General features: G+C 33.2%; 3 protein-coding genes across 9 annotated transcripts; 2 read left to right on the plus strand and 1 right to left on the minus strand.

The window, feature by feature from the left end:
* The first annotated feature begins 8 nt into the window (after positions 1–8).
* Positions 9–3991, plus strand: LOC114874037 (gamma-1-syntrophin). The gene is made up of 10 exons (XM_029182937.2): positions 9–658; positions 972–1076; positions 1158–1356; positions 1421–1546; positions 1622–1783; positions 1856–2040; positions 2121–2279; positions 2346–2570; positions 2647–2850; positions 2914–3991. The coding sequence occupies exons 1-10, from the start codon at positions 596–598 to the stop codon at positions 3019–3021; spliced, it is 1536 nt and encodes a 511-aa protein (XP_029038770.1). The 5' UTR covers positions 9–595; the 3' UTR covers positions 3022–3991.
* A 1900-nt stretch (positions 3992–5891) lies between these two features.
* Positions 5892–14364, plus strand: LOC114874062 (cAMP-dependent protein kinase type I regulatory subunit). 6 transcript variants are annotated; one of them, XR_006829548.1, is made up of 6 exons: positions 5892–6275; positions 9371–9680; positions 9776–10042; positions 10132–10335; positions 10405–10664; positions 14347–14364. XR_006829548.1 is itself a non-coding variant. In XM_029182984.2 (6 exons), the coding sequence occupies exons 2-6, from the start codon at positions 8992–8994 to the stop codon at positions 10575–10577; spliced, it is 966 nt and encodes a 321-aa protein (XP_029038817.1). In that variant the 5' UTR covers positions 7617–7830; positions 8765–8991; the 3' UTR covers positions 10578–11522. The 6 variants fall into 6 exon arrangements, 3 of the variants coding, with proteins under 3 accessions (XP_029038815.1, XP_029038817.1, XP_029038818.1); XR_003789042.2 differs by lacking the exon at positions 14347–14364 and adding an exon at positions 13041–13129; XR_003789041.2 differs by lacking the exon at positions 14347–14364 and adding an exon at positions 10769–11522.
* On the minus strand, positions 12109–17186 carry LOC114874061 (leukocyte receptor cluster member 8 homolog). Of its 2 annotated transcripts, XM_029182981.2 has the most exons (7): positions 17073–17184; positions 16849–16987; positions 16097–16503; positions 14844–16009; positions 14434–14767; positions 14098–14305; positions 12109–13573 (listed from the first exon to the last, which is right to left on the minus strand). In XM_029182981.2, exons 2-7 carry the CDS (start codon positions 16914–16916, stop codon positions 13411–13413), a joined length of 2346 nt encoding a protein of 781 aa, XP_029038814.1. In that variant the 5' UTR covers positions 16917–16987; positions 17073–17184; the 3' UTR covers positions 12109–13410. The 2 variants fall into 2 exon arrangements, with proteins under 2 accessions (XP_029038814.1, XP_029038812.1); XM_029182979.2 differs by having other exon boundaries at positions 16849–17186.
* Positions 17187–17188: the final 2 nt, after the last annotated feature.

Below are 17188 nucleotides of genomic sequence, written 5' to 3' on the forward strand. Positions count from 1 at the left end.
TACCTTGCTGTTGAGAGTTTTCCCAAACTCTTGATGGTCAACTTGTTCCTGAATCAAAAGCTGATGTTATTTAACATTGTAAAATGTAGTAGCAATAAATAAATAATTCTCATGATGAAAATGTAGTCAGTTTTTGTATTTCCCGCAGTCTGGTAGAAATGAAGTAGTAGGTATCGTGCGCGCCGTGTTGTGTAAATCGATGCGCCTCGGCCGCGGGCTTTTAGCTACTTTTAGCCCACTCCAATTTTTCTGCGTCCCGGTTTACGGACTTTTTGCTTCGTCTGAACCTTTAGAGACGTCACGATGTTCAGCTTGAAAAATTGGAATATTTGATGAAGGTGTCTTATCCTAAAATATCGTGCTCGATAAATTACATTCTCAAATAAGTTTGTGAATTTTTTCTACAACAAACCAAGGGGGATATGATTTTGGTTTTTTGCTGTTCAAGTATTGGCCCGTGTCACGTCAAACAATCCGTAAAAAGATTAACATACCATTTGTAATATCAATGATTAACAAGGTTTTATTAACCCCGACAATTTGCGCTCAGCAATACGGGAAATTATACGTACAAGCTGTATAATCATATTGAATAATGAGAATTAACGCTACAAAAATGAGTACTCCGATCGAGGAGAAGATTGATCAGAAGTTGAAGGTGAGTTAAATGTTTCATTCTACGTAATATTTTGATTAATTAATTGTAAGTTTTGAAAAATAAAATATTACAAACAGAAAGATACACGTTGTGGTACATTTATTATATATTTGCACTTTTAAAGATTATTTTTTAAGCATTCAACATTTCGAGAGAACTTAAAAATAACGAAGTAAATGGAGAAAGATAAGTTACTAAAAATAAAAAAAATTACATATGATCTGTAATTATAATTGTAGTATATATGTTGTTTTAATAAAATAGTTTTATTTATTTCACTTACACACTTTTTAATTTATAATTTTTTAAAAAGGTGAGAACTGGAATGGTAAGTGTTAGTGATGGAAAGAGTAAACCTGTGCCAATGCGTTTACATCTATCTATGGAAGTTCTGAAGCTTCAAAGGGAAGATTTAGAGGTAAAGTTTAATACCGTTATATTCTTAATAATATTGGTGAAATAATTTTATAAATTATCTTAAGATAATACTGATTTTCAGCAGGCAGCAAATCATAATAAACCACCTTTGGATGCTAAGGAAAGAATGGTTCAAATTTTCAGACAAAAAGTTGGAGGATTAGGATTAAGTATAAAAGGAGGAGCTGAACATAAACTTCCTGTTCTCATATCTAGAATATACAAAGGTCAAGCAGCTGATCAGTGTGGGCAATTGTTTGTAGGAGATGCAATTATTAAAGGTATAATGCTTCTTTCAGATAAGTCATTTTTTTTTCTCTTTATAAAAATATGATTTCTTTTTAGTGAATGGAGAATATATTACTGCATGTAATCATGATGATGCAGTGAACATTTTGAGAAATGCTGGTGACATAGTTGTTTTAACAGTGAAACACTATAGAGCAGCAAAGCCATTTCTCCAAAAAAATGGTAATTTATAATTTTATGTATTTATTCATTTATTTATGTTAATCCTATATAACATTTGTTTATTATTGCTACTAGAAAAAGAAGAAAAATTAGATAATGTAGCAAATGGTGGTTCAGAAGATGAATGGTTATCACTTAACAGACAAGCTGGTAGTCCTAGATGTGGTCATAGTAGACAGAATTCTAATGCATCTGTCTCTTCAATGCAGTGTAAAAAATGGGTGGATGTTATAACAGGTTGCATTGATCTTAAAATAATTTTTTATTGCTTTTAAAAGAATTTAAAAACTAATATTCTATTTTCTTCAGTTCCATTAATGATGGCTTATGTGACAAGGTATATCTTTGGAACAGATAAATTAAGAAGAAACGCGTTTGAAGTACGAGGATTAAATGGTGCACGCACGGGTGTAATACACTGTGATGATAGTGCCATTTTAAGTCAATGGTTGAAGTATATAACTGATAATATTACTGGCTTAACCCACCTACAGGTAAAGTACCCGGTGTTTTAAATTTATTAATTTTATAGATAAACGTAACAAATGTAAGGTATGTTTATAATTACTATCAGATGAAATTATATAATCGCAACTTCGGAGTTGGAGAACGTATCGAATACATGGGCTGGGTGAATGAAGCAGTAAGCAATAGTAATCAACCATGGCAAAGTTATAGACCAAGATTTTTAGCTTTGAAAGGACCCGATTTATTATTATTTGAAACACCTCCTGTAAGTATACAACCTTGTGCATATTTAATTGATTCAATTGAAATGTTATTTATGATCTATTTTTAGTGCAATATAGGAGATTGGTCACGATGTGCATTAACTTTTAAAGTATATCAAACGATGTTTCGCGTAATGCGAGAATCTGAAAATGTAGACGAAAGACAACATTGCTTCTTAGCACAAAGTCCTGGTAAACCTCCGCGATATCTGAGCGTTGAAACTAGACAAGAACTTTTAAGAGTGGAAGCAGCATGGCATACTGCAGTATGTTCAGCTGTTACACATTTAAAAGTTAGTAACAGTTTTATATTGTATATAATAAACATTCAAGTTTAGATTGTCATTATTATACATGTTTTCTTTATAGAGTAAAACATTTCCGGTCACTTTTAACGGAAGAAGCGCAGGATTGACGTTAGAGTGGACTCAAGGTTTTACACTTTCTTACGAAGATATTGGAGAAACTATATGGCGTTATAAATTTTCTCAATTGAGAGGGTCTAGCGACGATGGAAAGAGCAGATTAAAATTGCATTTTCAAGAATCTGATAGTATTGCTATAGAAACAAAGGTATTAGTTATTTATAAAGAATAATCAAAAGGAAAAAATAATTTGATTTTTTTTTTCTTATAGGAATTGGAATGTTCTCAATTGCAAAATTTATTATTCTGTATGCACGCATTTTTAACCGCAAAAGTTGCTGCCGTTGATCCAACATTTTTAACATCAACAACACCGTAATCTCGAAGTAAGTATTATTGCCAAATAAATCAGGATATGAATCATTGTTCAATATTCATATACTTATATAAACGTACAGATTACGATAATTAATTAATTAGAACAAAGACATGTCAAATACTAGTCAATTTCCGGGAAGTCTTTATTGTTTTTGAAAAATTATATTAATGCTTTCAGCTTTATTTTTATGGAACTTAGCAATATTAGTTACTAAAAATTATTTTATTTGTATATACCATTGTGTACCTTGTTATTAATTAAGCACTGCTATTTATTTTTTTTTATATTTTAATGAACTGAAATTTTTGACAAAATTTACAATTTTACTGCGATATTTTTTATCAAACATGTAATATAAATATTATTTTAGTTTTGAAAGCATATTGTTTTGTAATAAAAGAAAGCATATGTTTATTTAGTGTAAAGAACGTTTAGTAAGAAATTTAAAAACGTTTCAATGCGCTCGTTCATGATTTTTAAGTTCCAACGATAAGACGGTCTTCTTTGAACAGTGTGTCACACATTAACGTGTTAAGTTATCTTTCACGTATATCTGGTGCCTTAAAAACCATGAACAAGGTGTAATTAATAAGTTAAAAAAAAAGAAGCATCGAAATTGTATAGTTCTTTAGACCAGCAAATTCTATGCATTTAATATCAATAAATATACATTTAACTAGAAAATTTCATCTTATGTTAAAAACAGAGATATGTGATTATGAGATTATTAGCATGATATCAATTTAAAAACAGTATTAATTTAATAAAACAAAATCATGGTGTAATAATGTAATAGCAATAAGTAGTTACAGTAGACCATGGTGGCTGTCCAATAAAAAATTTCTTTACTAATATACGAGGGATAGATTACAGGGGCAAGTATAAATTATCTGAAGCTTGTTATTGAACGAGTTTAATAAAACATTGAATTGTTAATTCGTTTCAATAAAATCTAGCAGTGCATTTTCAACGAGATTTCTTTTTTTTTCTCATTATATTCTAATATTATTGAAAGTTTCAGTGTTACTAAGTCGAGTAAGTTCTGTGACATCACACCCTGTGTAATTAATCTATCGATTTGCAATTCTATTTAAAGCAATAAGTATAAGAACAGGAAAAATGCTGTCTAAATTACAAATTGCACTTTGTATTAATCATGATACACAATTCTTATTATTAAGATATAACAAGAATTTTATCACAACCATTTCAGAAAGTAATACAATTGTATGTGCTTAAAATTACATACTTCAACATATTTTGTTCAGCAATTTTGAACGAAATTTAATTTTCGTTATAAATTTTAAGGGTTTCCAGTTACTCGTAGAAAGTGCCTATACAAATACATTATATATAATACAATAGGAACTATAAACAAAATTTGTTTTAATACATAATGTAATTAATTTTACCTAGTTTACTCTTGGAACTTGAACTATCATGTTACCATGGTCGAAATTTTGTATAGCATAATAGTTTATTATTTAAAGGCACTTTAGCGAAAGAATCATCTTATGTTTCAGTATTTTATAGCATTCTGTGTGTTTAATTTTTCATTTAGAAAATGACCACTTACATATAATATTGAACGATAATACAATTAGAAATTAAGTAAAACTTATTACTGAATTTAATTACAGAAGCATTGCGGTGAATTTTTATCAAGTTCAATGTAATTAGCAAGAGCCAAAATAGTCAGAAATACAAATGCAGGAAAGTACAGTTGATAGGCAACCACTTGTTAGACTTGTAATTAATAAAAATGTAATATTTAAAGACATAAAAATAATTCCAATACAAGTGAATGCATCCAGAAAGAAATTGTAACTATATATTATAGTTATTAAATGGAAAACATGTTACAGTCTTCTATAATGGCATTGCTGTTATTTATTGTATATGTACATCGCATGCATTCTATAGTTAAATTTAGATTATAATGAAATCTGCACAATTACATTATATAGGTAAATAAGAGAACAGGATACCAAACTGCAACAGTTAAACATGATATTAGACAAATTTATTTCACATTAATTATTATTTCGAAGATCTGAAAATGCAATTGTTGAAGAAATCTACTAGAAATCTTATAATTTATAAAAATTAGAATCAAATATATACTTTAAAACAAATACATACATTATTAAATGTGCATGATAAAACAAAATTGAGATCATAGACAAAATTCATATTGTCATACATTTTTAAACGATTCATTATCATTAAGTATTTTGTTAAAATTTTATAAAATTGTATAACATTTTAACTAATTCTGCAATGTATTGAAATTTGCGTACATATGTTATTTTGTGTAATATGCAAATTTTAATGTAAATAGGAAAGCATGGCTATACATTTTCTAAATATGTATTAAGATTTAAGTTTAAAACAAACTGTTATTCTGAAATCCCATTTCTCCTTAATTTTCATTAAATGCCAGAGAAAATTTGTTTCCCTAATGATGTTAGATTGATGTGGGATTACAGAATTAATGACTGCTAAAAATAAGAAATGCAAAAAACATTCTTATCTTATATTTTAAAATATAGTTTATGTGTTATAATGTCTATCCTCCCATTGACAATATGTTTTAAAATATATTATTGTTAGAAGTTAAACAAGTAAATGTAAAATGATTTTTAAATCCCTACTACCCCCATGTATACTTACATATACTTTTTATATCAATTTAAATTTTAAAGAATTTTAATTTTCTGTAATAAAAAATTTCTTTCATCAATTTTATTATTTTTTCAATTGTTATTCACAAAGGATTATTTTATAAAACAAGAAAAAATATTTTATTTTGATGTGGGAATATTCATGTGTAGTAGTGTCGTACTTTATTGAATTATACGTATACATACATATGCATATATGCATATGTACAGTCCGAAAAAATACGGCTACCAGCAATATACCTATAGTGTAATAAACAATGAATATTAGATATCAAGAAAGACATAGTGATATTGCTTGTGTTAAAAACAGCAATTTGCCAATAGAAAAGAATATTTCTAATATTCGAATCGAGGGCAGAATCGCAGAAAAGGTATTTGCTATAAAGTGTCAATTTGTATATCAATATGGCGGCGAATCTTGAGGAAGAGCAAAGTTTAAGAGAGTGCGAGGAATACGTACAAAGACACAATATTCAACAAGTTTTAAAAGACTGTATAGTGCAGCTGTGCGTGGGGCGTCCTGAAAATCCTATATCTTTTTTGAGAGAATACTTTCAGAAACTGGAACGGGTGCGTATCGAATCACGTTTCACAAAAATAACCTCACATTTACGTTCTTTCATTTATTTAATGATTGACAGTGAATCGTGATAGTAGTTTAGCTGTTTATTACTTGTTGTATTATTATATAGGTAGATATTTATGATAAAACGATCAATAGTGATAAAATATCACATAAATAATAAATAAATGCATGCATAAGGGGACTGTCAAACGATTACTTATTTACTGACACTAGTTTGTAATCAATCATTATTAGTTACCTGATTAATGAGATTAAATAATACCTTCATGTATAATAATTTGCATTATACGTGCACGACAAATTATGCTCACAACATATTTACATGTTTTACTTACGACGCAGGTTGAAGATTTTATTTATTTTTTTAATATTGTAGCAAATTAAACATTGTATTCAAAAGTGCAAAGTATTTTTAATGCGAATGAATAGCTTATTGAACATTTTACGTGTCGTGTTCAGCTTGAAATGAAATTGAAAATGAAATACATTTATTTAACACTTTTACACCTTTTTAATGTTTGCTAAATGTTATTAGTTTATTGTATATATTCTTCAAATGTATGAAATTATATATTTAGTATAAAACAAAAATTTTTGTCCAGTGTTTGCAGCCATAATAAGAAAATATCAAATTACTTATTTTTCCTTGAAACTATACATACGGCATTGTCCTTGACAAGATTTGTATCTTCGCAAACAGGGACATTCTTTTCAGCTGTTCCCCTTTCCAACTGTCTATATATCACGTGAAAGTATATCGTCCAGAATGATCGATAACATTTTTCATTTCTGGACGAATCGAGCGGGAAGGAATCCAAACGTAGTGTTCCGAATTAGTGTAACATCTTATCTATTTTGTTGCATTTAGCAAGAATAGCAGATACATTCTTACTTGATACTTTTGCTAAAATCTTACATAAATTCATACATTTACTAGTAGGTCTGTAGTTTGACCAAAATTTAACACTTTTACTGTAACATATAGAAAAGAAGAGTTAGTATGCGCGATACAGGGGCTGCTCTAAATATAGAAACTGCTCAAAATATAACGAGGAGCAACCTTAGCCAACGGCGAACGAAAGTCGCGTTTAACGTGTTCGTGTAGTCCTCGAAAATGTGCGAAGCGCGCTGCGACAATATGTTTTAAACGGGCAACGCCGGAAGCATGTTGTTCTGTATCAACTTTTCGTCTGCCAACGAGTTATCTGTTGATCTGACTATACATCGACGAAAGATTTTCTACTGGTGTGTTTAGTTTCCAGCCGCATAGCTCGCGAGCTACCAACCAGGGAAAGATCGTGTCGCATTAATCGAATTTGGTGAGACCTTAGAAAATTCCAAAGTGGCGCGGTGAACGTCGCAATCAAGAACGATCGTGTCTCGCGCTTCGTACATTAATTTCGTACGTCCTTCAAGAAACACTTTTTCAAATTCGCGTGTGCGCAAGAGACGAGTGTCACGAGAAGGATTCATATTAGGTGTAATCGGTGGAAAAACCGCGTTTGTCCCGTGCCGAAAATCGACAAAATAATGAGCGAGGTACGATCGTGGAATTCGGATTTTACGCAAAATTCACTCGTGCAATCTTAGATGGGCGTTTCGTAAACTTGCATAGCTTTTTTTTATAATAGGCAAAAATAATCTATACTTAATGCTTTGATATTTAACACTGTCACATTTGAATTGCTTTGCTTAGATGATAAATAATTAATACCGTATGGCAATAAAAATTTCCCGTAAGATTTTCAAACTACCTTTGTTAAAGATCTATATCTGTGAAATTTTCATTGCAATATAATACACCACGTGTTAGGATCACTGACCGAATAATCTTGACTTTGTTTCTCTTTTAATTTAATTTAGTACTATTGTTTTAGTACTATTAATTTAGCATATTAGAAGCATGTATAATAACGGAACATCTGTAGTCAATAACATAGTTGAAACAATTGTGCCACTAATGGTATCAATTCCATACGATAACAGCTCGATCGTATTATGTTTTCGCGTACATATATCATTCTTGTTAGGCTAACCAAAACTTGTAAAAAAAATTACTTTTTTAACACATCACGAAATGAGTAAATTGTTCAGAAGAAAGTAGGTGTACAGAATCACCTTACGTCAACGATCCTTCTGATGTTTATGTATTATGTCGTACAACATATTTACGGTGGTGCAGTTAACCGTGAAAACGCCAAGTGACCTATGGCATTATTTGCTTACCTCACGTTGATGCTCATCGTTGTTAGGCCGTATAATATTTTACCTAAAGGCTTATATAATTTTACAGTAAGCACCACCAAACTTTTGAAAGACATGGGGTGACGCTTAACGCGCGCGTTTAATTTTTATCATCTTTCAATTTTCTTTTTTTTAATTAAAAAATACATTGTAAAATTCTCAGCAATTGCTAATGCTTTGCATGACCTGCTCCGTACACGCGCGTCTTTTACTTTGTACGTATATTTAGAAAAATTAGAAGAGCCCTCGTGAATTCATTAAGGGAAGGACGGAGTTGTGTTGCGCATGTCTAAGCAAAATTGACTTTATACCGTCTTGTTTTGCTTACGCGGCTCAACTTCAATTTGTACCGTGCGTTTTTATCTAAATCGAACTGAGAAAAAAAAGACATCAATTTACCTGTACGATTAGAGTTAGTGTTTCAAAAATACAACTTGGAGAACATCAACTTCCGACATGGTGCAGCAGGCAAGTAAAGTGAAAAAAAAAAAAATACGCGGATGGTGTTCTAATACTTATTCTCCTTACAAAATGACGCAGACTCAAATCAAGGATAATTGGGTTTGTGACAATTTGCGAAAGAAATAAATACGTTTCAGGAATTGAGTAATACTATCCGATCCCCTCGAGTGCTTTGGGGACAAGAATGAGATAGAGTATAAAAATCTGATTTTCCTTCTTTTGACGATTCATAAGTAATAAAGTCGTTATTGATTTTATTCTACGCCTAAAAGACGCGGAAGCAGATATATTCTGAAAGAATAGTAATCAACTGATCTCTAAAGTGACGAGTGTTGATGCTACGAAGCACTGATTAAATCCTTTTTTATTTCAGGAGCAGGCTCACGATGCGAAGCAACAAATTGCAACCAGTCCAGAGGATACAGAGGACATACCTGCCGGGCAACAGGGTCCTCAGGTTCCTCGACGCAGAGGAGGCATATCTGCAGAACCGGTTTCTGAGGAAGATGCGACCAGTTACGTTAAGAAAGTCGTACCTAAGGACTACAAAACAATGGCTGCTTTGAGCAAAGCGATCGCCAAAAATGTTCTTTTCGCTCATCTTGATGAAAACGAACGTTCCGACATATTCGATGCTATGTTCCCGGTCACGTTTCTACCTGGAGAAGCAATTATTCGTCAAGGTTATTATTAATATTATATTCAATATAAGATTCGTTTTCGTAGGAGAAATGTCTAGCAAGATTTGATGTAATTGAAAATTTTGTAACATAAAAAGGTGACGAAGGTGACAACTTTTATGTAATCGACCAAGGGGAAGTTGAAATCTTTGTAAACGGAGAATTGGTCACAACAATCGGTGAGGGTGGAAGTTTTGGTGAATTGGCATTGATCTATGGCACTCCACGTGCCGCTACTGTTCGAGCGAAAACCGATGTGAAATTATGGGGTATCGACAGAGACTCTTATCGTAGAATTCTTATGGGTTCTACTATAAGAAAACGGAAGATGTACGAGGAATTCCTGTCCAGAGTTTCGATTTTAGGTAACCATGATTCATGTTCTGCGAATACCAGCCAAAAGTATATATACTATTCGAATATCTTACCAGAAAATTTGTTGCTTTATTTTTAGAGTCTTTAGATAAGTGGGAACGGCTCACAGTAGCGGATGCTTTAGAACCAGTAGCATTTGATGACGGTGAAACAATAGTCCGACAGGGTGAACCAGGTGAAGATTTTTACATTATCGTTGAAGGCACAGCTGTGGTTCTTCAACAACGCTCAGAGGGCGAGGAACCTACGGAGGTTGGCCGCTTAGGGCCGTCTGATTATTTTGGTAAGCTGTTTGTGTTGTTGGAATGTAATGACTAATTTGAAATTAATTGATATTCTCCTCTGGTTATAGGTGAAATTGCATTGTTATTGGACAGGCCGAGAGCAGCGACTGTAGTGGCGCGAGGTCCATTAAAATGCGTAAAGCTTGATAGAGCAAGATTTGAGAGAGTTTTAGGTCCTTGCGCAGATATTCTGAAACGCAACATCACTCAGTATAACAGTTTCGTGTCCCTGTCCGTATAAATTGCCGTACAAAACAACATTATCAGTCACTCAGATTCTTTTTATGGAGCTACGTTTCACTATTAACATTTTTTATTTGAGTAATATGTAAGTATTAACTGTCTCATGCCAGCTAACGATATATGTTTTGAGAATTATATATGTTGATCATCTAAATCTTATAAGTTTCATTTTCATACTTTTTTTTTCAGTATAAATTTTACGTAGATCTCAACTCTAATGTTGATGGGTCTAAATTGAAAGTTTAGAACATCTTTTACTTTTAAATCATTGCATTTTGTTCAATATCTCGATAGATCTGTTTTTCAGATTAAAAAAAAACCATTATCTTGTATACTTTGAAAGATGTCAGTAACATATATAGTTTTTATAACACAATTTAATTAATTAGAAATGCCGTAATACATAAAATCATTACGCACTTTGAATATCGTAACACGGCGCTGTAAGAATTAATCTTTGAAGTCTTTTACACGAACGTTTTCCTAATACACGCGAAAATTTGACAAAGTTTTAGTAAATGTGTGTTTACTTCGCAATATTTGATGTTCGAAGCAATGAATAAAACAGGAAATTGCATTATTAAATTTTCGAATCTCAATTTTTGTTAATAATGATATTTAATTTTATTATTTATTTATTGAATTTCTTTAAAATGAATTTTATAGTTTTATAAAAATGCGTGAAATGATTATTATGTGCATTTCATGACGTAGTCATTATTCATTTACACACGTATATGTGAATGGTCTTGGAAAAAATATTTTAAAAAATTCTGATATAATATCGCACAATGTTGTTCGCAACCTGTACGCAAAAGATGAACCAAGCGATTTAAAAAAGGATCTCTTAAAAAATCACGATCTGAACATGTGTGAATCATGCGTATATTTCAAGGAAAATTGTTACTCAAGTATTAATAATAATAATTAAAGTATCTAATCATTTCTTTTAACGAAACAATTATTTCAACATTTGTATGATTCATATCGGGCATTAGCAGTTTTTTAATCCTCTGCTGCATACAATTCATACAGTTCAAATAATTTTTATTATAACAAACAAGTTACATAGTAACAAGTAATTGTATTATGCAGAAGAGAGTTAAATATAAAATTTTACTAGATGCATTGCGAATTTTTCGTGATAAAAATATTTCTTTCTAATTAAAATTTTGATGTAGTGTTATTTTTAACATAACATTAAAAGAAAGAAAGAAAGAAAGAAAACGAATGCAATCTAAAGCACCCATAGATCCGTAATTTTGTCGATTGGCAAAGTTAATTTATACATACACATTCAATCACCAATATACTGTTCACCTATAACGAAAATAATACAGGAACAATTGAATATAAGCAGATACATTAATGTTTACTAATAACGACATTAAATATTTTTCATATACTAATTAATATATAGTTTAAAACGCAAAACATGCTATCAAATTTTGTTGAGTTTATATCAGTAACAAAATGATGATTTAAATGCTTTGCAAGACTCATTAGGTTTTAACACAATATACATAATATCCGAAAATTAAATAATTTATTATGCACAACACGTCCGAATACGATCATACAATGAAATGTCTTTTCTTCTTTCCACTACTACTTCGTCTCAACTCAAGACAAAATCCCCAACACTCGAGAATCGATAAACAAACTATGTACGAAGAGAAAAAAATTGATTGTCCCGCGGTAAACACTTAAAAAGATAAAAAGAATCACTAATCACACGCGAATGGCATTTGCTACCAATACATGTGTCCTGGTTTAAAAGTTCGTGCTTCTTGATGCTTGAACATGTTACGTTTGACATCGCCGGAGTAGATGACCTCTTTGTTGTGTATTCAACACTCCAAGGTATAAACACTCGTCGACTTCCCTAGATTCCTTTCGTATCATTCTTCACGGAGTATCCAACGTGTCAACATCCCTTCTTATGTCCGCAATTATCCTTTAACCTTATGAGAAAACCCTTGACATTAATTTAACGTTCGATATTTATGCTCTTCTATTTTCGAATCAATCCCAATTTGTCGCGTTTGGTGGAATTAGAATCACCGGATTTTCTGTTGGGCGTGGATGAAGTTGTAGGTCCGCTGTAGGAAATTTTTGAAGCTTCTCCACCCCGTTTGAAGTGGCAATGAAAGTAGCATCCTTGCAGGGCGAAAGCACTGGCGAATAGTTAAAAAATTTCTGATCCTTTGAGGATATTTGTTTAAAAAGACGGCAAAAACATGTAAGGTTAACGAAGAGAGAGAATTGGTTTGTGATCGAAGAGAATTCGAAGATCCGACCAAACGAAATCGTGTATCCTTTCCTTTTCCGTTCCCTTTCATTTTTTTTTCGCGTGATTTACCACAAGCTCTCCTCGGCTTCATACCGAGTGTGTGTTTTTATTGAGGTAGTAATGGACGATTAAAACAATCATCCTATTGTTTTGTACAATTTTTTTCAGCCTCATAGAAGAATCTTCGTTTTGTGATTATGAACGGTGGGCTGAGATCGAGACATATATGTATATATACAAATTGTCGCGGGGAGAGTTCTCATTTACAAACTGTTGTTCGACTGGATTAATCGTCGATCAACGAAGAACAATGATATCAGGGGACAGTAAGAAGAATTGTGTATCGTAACAGGTCAATGTATAGCATGATATATGCACATGCATATGCATATGTATGTACAGGGACATACGCATATATCGGGAAAACACATGCATATATAAATTCAGCACAAAAATATGTGCCTACACAAGTGTGCACGATAAGTGCATTTGGTTTGTTTTTTAACGACATCTTCCACGAGAGAAGAGCGCTGTTGCTTTACCAAGCACCTACAGAACCACTGCTTGTCTTGCAGTCGATAAGATGTTGTTCTGGATCAGCATAAACCAACCCAAACTCATTGACAAATTCATAAAACTTGTCCAAAGATTCAAAGGCCAATTCTGCTACGACGAAATCAACCGCCAAATTTTGCCGGTAGCTAAACAGCAGAAGAAATGTATCATTAGACAAATTATGTAACAAATACATGTGTATAAAAAAATAATTCTACTAAAAATAATTAGTTAACTATAAAACTAGTTATTTCCAGCTACAAAATCCTGTAACAGAAATCTATACATGATTATAATCGTTAAAAAAAAAAAAATTATTTACAATCGTCCACCTTCTTCCACGTAACAATGTACGTCCCTGAAAAGTAATGCTCCATTTCTAGGAGAATTTGTTATTATATATATATATATACATTAGGGATATTTAAATATATTTCCATATACTGGATAGAAATATACTTAAATTTTGAATTGAAGTATACTAACTCTTAACATGTATTACACTAGAAAGAATTATCGAATATTGTATATTTAATTTCGAAGTTATATCGTGTAATCTGCGAAAGAAAATACTGTTTATTGTTAATGTTATTTGTACTTCAAGTATATAAGTTAAAGATATTTGAGCAAGTATAAATGAATAATGATTACTAAAGAATCTAGTACGTACGACTTGATCATGCACTTCAAGGCATTCTTGCGTTCTCTGGCAACAAACCAATCCATCAGGAAGGCTGCCATCCTCGGAGCAGAAGTGTATAATTTGAAAAAAGCATGGAAATTACCCAGCCACCAAGCCGAACGTACTTTAAGTGCATGTTTTATGCACTCGTCACGCTTGTCTTCTTCCGACAAAGCCGCTAAAATGGTTGTTAGATCTGTAACAAAAATATTAATTTGCTTGCATGTTTTTTTTTAGATCTGTAGCAGTCTTCGCGGTCCTGCGGCTAGGTTACGGATCGTACTTGGAACGTTAATTGGTAAATATAACGAACTGGACGCATACCTTGAGTATTCTTAGTGAAGATGTAATACAATATCCGGTACGCGATGAATTCACACCGATTCTCTCCTCCGACATCTTGGTACAGCATCCTTAACTGTGTTTGACACTGGTTGAATTCTTCATGATCTCCTTTTTCTAAAGCTACACGGGCGTGTGTTTCATACACGTGGACTGTAAATGCATCTCGTATACCTTGGACGGTAAGATCTTGACGAATGGATTTAAGTTGATCACAAGCATATCTATAGTCTTGTTCAGCCACCCATCGCTTCTTGACATGTGCCAAAGAATTTTGGAGTACACTTACCGGTCGAACAGCGGAGGGAGCTGGAGCCTGTAAGTATATACAAATATATTAATAACAAATTGATTTAATTATTTATAAATAGAATATGGAAATGAAATCTTACAGATGTTAATCGTAAGTAAGGTTTTTCAATGTCCTTGCATATTCCTACGATGTGAAGTCCGGTAAAATCAAAATCCGTGGAAGGATCATCTTTAACACCGTTGCTGACAGTCCTAGAAATACTATCGTTAAATCTTGCAGCGCGTTGTTGTAATTTCTCCTTGGATCCTAATTCCTCCGCGTTGCCTGTAGCTAAACCAAATTCTGAATAGAAATGTGATTTCATCTGTTTAGTCTTCTTTGCTTTCTTGCTGCCGTGACTCTGTTTGTTTTTAGCGGATTTTTTCGTTTTTATAGATTTATAATCGTGTTCCCGATCACTAACGTTGGACGAAGAGGACGTACTACGCCTGTATTTTCGTGATGGTGGACTACGTGTATTCGAACGTGACCTCGACTTGGATCTCGACCTCGACCTCGATCTCGACTTCGATCTTGATCTTGATCTTGATCTAGTCCTCGACCTCGACCTCGACCGTTTGTGATTCACAGAGAGACGCGCGCCATGCCGAGCCCCGAGAGAAGTAGAGAGACCTGACTTGCGCAAGCCTCCCTGTGTATTCAATAGCGGATTCGCTAAATTATTCAATTTTAACGTTGGCTTTTGAGGCTTTATCGTCATGGTCATACGTTCACTGTGAATACTAGGCAAAGGTTCTTGGTCCCAATCCTTCACCCAAAGCGAGCCATCGTTCGCAGCGCGAGTAATCTTTCCTTTTAATATAATTTCAACTTGATCCTTGTCGACGGCCGTTTTGCATTTCTCGTAACATCGGTTTACGTAATTCTTCAAACTGTCCGGCCATTCTCCAACCGGGCTAGGAGTTGTCACAACAGAGGGAGTACCTACCGCTGGAGTACCAGCACTAGGAGTTGTGTTAGCAGTTGTAATAGCAGGTGTAGTAGGGGTAGGGGATTCTTCAGCTGGTGGAGGAGGAGCCGCTACTTCACGTTGGGCGGGGGGTAAGGGTGGTAATTCGGTCTTCAAATTCGAACCGGGTACAAAATTTGTCGTCGGACTATTTGCCTGAAAGCTATTGTTGAATTGAGCCGCTAAATTTTTATTCCTCTTACGTTTTTTCTTTGCAGCTCCACTATTGCCGGATGGAGAAAATGTTAAGCCATTCTTTTTATTTTGTACATTGAAACGGATCTGGTTATTGTATTCTGAAACAAAAAAAAAGTAACAACAAAATATTAGGCTAGTACCTGGGAAAAATTTATTTAAATTACTTGTACCAGGATGAAACTTACGGGACATATCACTGTGCATTCCATTCCAGGTACCGTATGGAAATGAGTTATACATATACCCTGGATGAGTCTGTATCGATGGTTGGACTTGATTGGTATGTTGTTGAGATGTCTGCACAGATGGTGGAGGACCAGGAGGCAAAGGTGGAAGATCTGCATCATCATCCAAAGACATTGGAGTTCCAGGGACTGGTGGCTGCTGATGTAGCTGCTTCCCTTGATTATTGCTCTGCTGTTGTTGTTGCTGCTGCTGCTGCTGCTGTTGTTGTTGCTGTTGGTGCTGCTGCTGCTGCTGTTGCATCTGCTGTTGATTGAAAGGTTGGCCATACCCAGGCATCATTGCATGATAATAACTAAATGTTTGTCCTTGATGGGGTACACCTTGATATCCTGCTCCATATAATTGCCTATAAAAAGAATAATATTAGATTAGTTAATGTTCAAATATTTTATGTCATATAGGTGTGCCTAGATTTTATTTAAAGATATTTATAATACGTGTATTAATCTAAAATTAGGTCAACATGAAGTTCTTTTTCAAGGCATGTGTATATATATATCTTATTCGAATTTTTACGTTAGGAAAACGTTTGCATCTATTCAAATTCAAACGCTATAATTAGCTCCGAATTGATCAAAATCATAGAATCATTCGTAATGATTCATGAATCTTTTGTTCGTAACATTATGATTCATTGGATTTGCTGAATAATAATTCGGAGCTAATATTATCGACATCGATAGAAAATTACCCTGAATACGAAGGAAACATGCTGTGAATATTGTTTGGCGAGGGATATTGCCATGCCATGTTCGCCATTGAGCCTACTCCGAGTTGGGGCTGTTGCTGAAATGGCTGCTGTTTCTTCTGCGACGCTGTAGCCTCGCCCTCTGACATACCGAGGAAAAAATTAAAATTGCTTAAACAATTTAACACTTTCCTTAGATTTCACTTCCGTAAACACTTTTGCATTACCACGAATTAGTCCAAGCTAAAGTGTTTTTAAAGGTATATCGAGCAACAGCTATTCCGTCGAGTATTTTAACGCGTCAGACGTAACGAACAAACTAGGTTCGACAAGTTAAAATGGA

The sequence above is a fragment of the Osmia bicornis genome, chromosome 7 (genome assembly GCF_907164935.1).
Source record: "Osmia bicornis bicornis chromosome 7, iOsmBic2.1, whole genome shotgun sequence".
NCBI lineage: Eukaryota > Metazoa > Arthropoda > Insecta > Hymenoptera > Megachilidae > Osmia > Osmia bicornis.

Bases quoted from the DNA above. Each gene is read 5' to 3' on its own strand.
- LOC114874061 (XM_029182979.2), bottom strand. From the start codon at position 16,994: ATGTCAGAGGGCGAGGCTACAGCGTCGCAGAAGAAACAGCAGCCATTT. The intron at 14,768-14,843 runs GTAAGATTTCAT...ATATACTTACAG, and splicing joins CTTACTTACGATTAACATCT to GCTCCAGCTCCCTCCGCTGT. The intron at 13,574-14,097 runs GTACGTACTAGA...TCTGCTGTTTAG, and splicing joins TTGAAGTGCATGATCAAGTC to CTACCGGCAAAATTTGGCGG.
- LOC114874037 (XM_029182937.2), top strand. From the start codon at position 596: ATGAGAATTAACGCTACAAAAATGAGTACTCCGATCGAGGAGAAGATT. The intron at 1,077-1,157 runs GTAAAGTTTAAT...ACTGATTTTCAG, and splicing joins TTCAAAGGGAAGATTTAGAG to CAGGCAGCAAATCATAATAA. The intron at 2,851-2,913 runs GTATTAGTTATT...TTTTTCTTATAG, and splicing joins GTATTGCTATAGAAACAAAG to GAATTGGAATGTTCTCAATT.
- LOC114874062 (XM_029182982.2), top strand. From the start codon at position 6,111: ATGGCGGCGAATCTTGAGGAAGAGCAAAGTTTAAGAGAGTGCGAGGAA. The intron at 10,043-10,131 runs GTAACCATGATT...CTTTATTTTTAG, and splicing joins GTCCAGAGTTTCGATTTTAG to AGTCTTTAGATAAGTGGGAA. The intron at 10,336-10,404 runs GTAAGCTGTTTG...CTCTGGTTATAG, and splicing joins AGGGCCGTCTGATTATTTTG to GTGAAATTGCATTGTTATTG.